The sequence below is a fragment of the Limulus polyphemus genome, unplaced genomic scaffold (assembly GCF_000517525.1).
Source record: "Limulus polyphemus unplaced genomic scaffold, Limulus_polyphemus-2.1.2 Scaffold6172, whole genome shotgun sequence".
Classification (NCBI taxonomy): domain Eukaryota; kingdom Metazoa; phylum Arthropoda; class Merostomata; order Xiphosura; family Limulidae; genus Limulus; species Limulus polyphemus.
The window spans coordinates 46,501-48,681 of NW_013671782.1; the positions used below are offsets into that span (position 1 = coordinate 46,501).

Below are 2,181 nucleotides of genomic sequence, written 5' to 3' on the forward strand. Positions count from 1 at the left end.
AAATGTCACACCTGAACGCTCACATCCTTTTAATTATGTTTGAAATTATGAACATTGCTCAACATCATGAAAATTAAACCTTATTTTCAATAAGCAATCCTGAAAAATATTTGGGGGTGCTTAACTTTTTTCCAGGTGTATATATTAAAAATTAGTTTAAATAATTATCCATTTGATTCATCTTGGTTTTTACCAGTTTTAAAATAAAATTAAACAACATCAAGATATATGGTTTATAACATTATATAAAGCAGGATGTAATTTTGATTTTGTGGGTAAGAAATTACAAGCTCAAATTATAATTATCTAGGTTCTACAAATATTTCTCACATTACCATAATATTAGCTAAAAAAGTTGTAACTAATATTACTAGGGTTTTTGTTTTTTAAATTACACAAGTTAATGCTCCAAAATCAAGTATTTAAGATATACACCTGGAAAAAAGTTAAGCACCCCCAAATATTTTTCAGGATTGCTTATTGAAAATAACGTTTAATTTTCATGATGTTGAGCAATGTTCATAATTTCAAACATAATTAAAAGGATGTGAGCGTTCAGGTGTGACATTTAAATCAGGGGCGTTTTTTCCCCCATCGCCATCACAGGGAGAGGTTGGCCTGGTGCAGAGCAAGGCAGAACTGGAACCTTCAATCCTGGCGACGAATACACTGGTCTGACGAGAGTAGATTTTTACTCCACGTAACCCGTGTTTGGAGGCATCGTAACGCAGCTTACACTCCAAGAAACATTGTTCTAACAGTGCCTTTTGGTGGGGGCTCAGTTATGGTATGGGGCTGTGTCTCGCATGATTGCAAGCTGGATTTGGTAACAATCAATGGCAACCTTACTGGCGAAAAGTACACCAGGGACGTGCTTACACCTGTAGTTGTGCCTCATTTTGACAACCACACGTTAGCGTCAAGACCTTTATTCATGGATGACAACGCTAGACCTCATCGCTCTAGGGCAGTAAAGGCTTATTTAGAGAATGAATCCGTCAACACTCTTCCTTGGCCAGCAAGAAGTCCAGATCTCAACCCTATAGAGCATCTGGGACCAATTGGGTAGGCGAATACAGGCTTTGGAGCCTCCTCCACAGACATTGCAACAGTTAGAAGCTCACTTGCACCGAGAATGGCGACAGATAACGCTTCAACTAAATCAGACGTCTAACTGGCAGTATGCGGCGCAGGGTTGCAGCAGTCATCCAGGCAAACGGTGGATATACCCGATATTGACTTTTCGATGACTAATTATCAATGTGTGGGTCATGATTGACATTTTGTAATGTGATTTGACAATTCAATAACGTTTTTGGGCTTTCACTGACAATACTTATTAAAGATAATTTTAAGTGTGAAAACTGTCCATATTTTGATGATATGTAAATTAAAAATTGTTATTTTACGGTGATAATCTTGTTTTCTTGTGCCCAATAATGCATAATTTCATTTGATTAACACATTTAGATTGAATGGTAATTTATAATCAGTCACAAGAACGTCGAATCTGAATCACTTGAAAAAAACACGAGGGTGCTTAACTTTTTTCCAGGTGTATATATTTGACTCACCTCCACCAGATGGTCCACACAATGCCACCATTTTACCAGCTGGTATATGTATGCTGAAGTTTTCTAACACCAACTGAAATATATTTGACTCACCTCCACCAGATGGTCCACACAATGCCACCATTTTACCAGCTGGTATATGTATGCTGAAGTTTTCTAACACCAACTGAAATATATTTGAAGTGGGAGGTAAAGGCAACAATTATTCTACACAGGTTAACTCAATGTTTGTTTTAGTTTTACATTTCTCATAAGCACAACAAGCAATAAATAAAACAATTTCACCAGAGTAAAGAATTTGATTTAAAAATTTAATCACTCAAATACTTAATGAACGATACTCAGTTCTTTAACATACTACTTCCATTGCAATCTCATAAAGTTTATATAATTTTATTACATTGGAAGCATGGTAATACCAACTCCGTTGCAACTGCTAGAGCATAATTAAATACTTGTAACTTGTAAGGCATACTTTTTACATAATTACATACTTGTAACTTGTAAGGCATACTTTTTACATAATTAAATACTTGTAACTTGTAAGGCATACTTTTTACATAATTAAATACTTGTAACTTGTAAGGCATACTTTTTACATAATTAA

The 2,181-nt window shown here is 35.2% G+C and overlaps 1 protein-coding gene across 2 annotated transcripts in view; it reads right to left on the minus strand.

Moving 5' to 3' along the window:
* The window catches only part of LOC106473435 (ATP-binding cassette sub-family B member 8, mitochondrial-like), a 19,532-nt gene that overhangs the window by 11,463 nt on the left and 5,888 nt on the right, over positions 1–2,181 (minus strand). For both annotated transcript variants that reach the window (XM_022401878.1, XM_013934116.2), the window contains exon 3: positions 1,668–1,740. In XM_022401878.1, coding sequence (XP_022257586.1) covers positions 1,668–1,698 — 31 coding nt within the window. In that variant the 5' untranslated portion in view covers positions 1,699–1,740. The remainder of the gene's footprint in view (positions 1–1,667; positions 1,741–2,181) is intronic.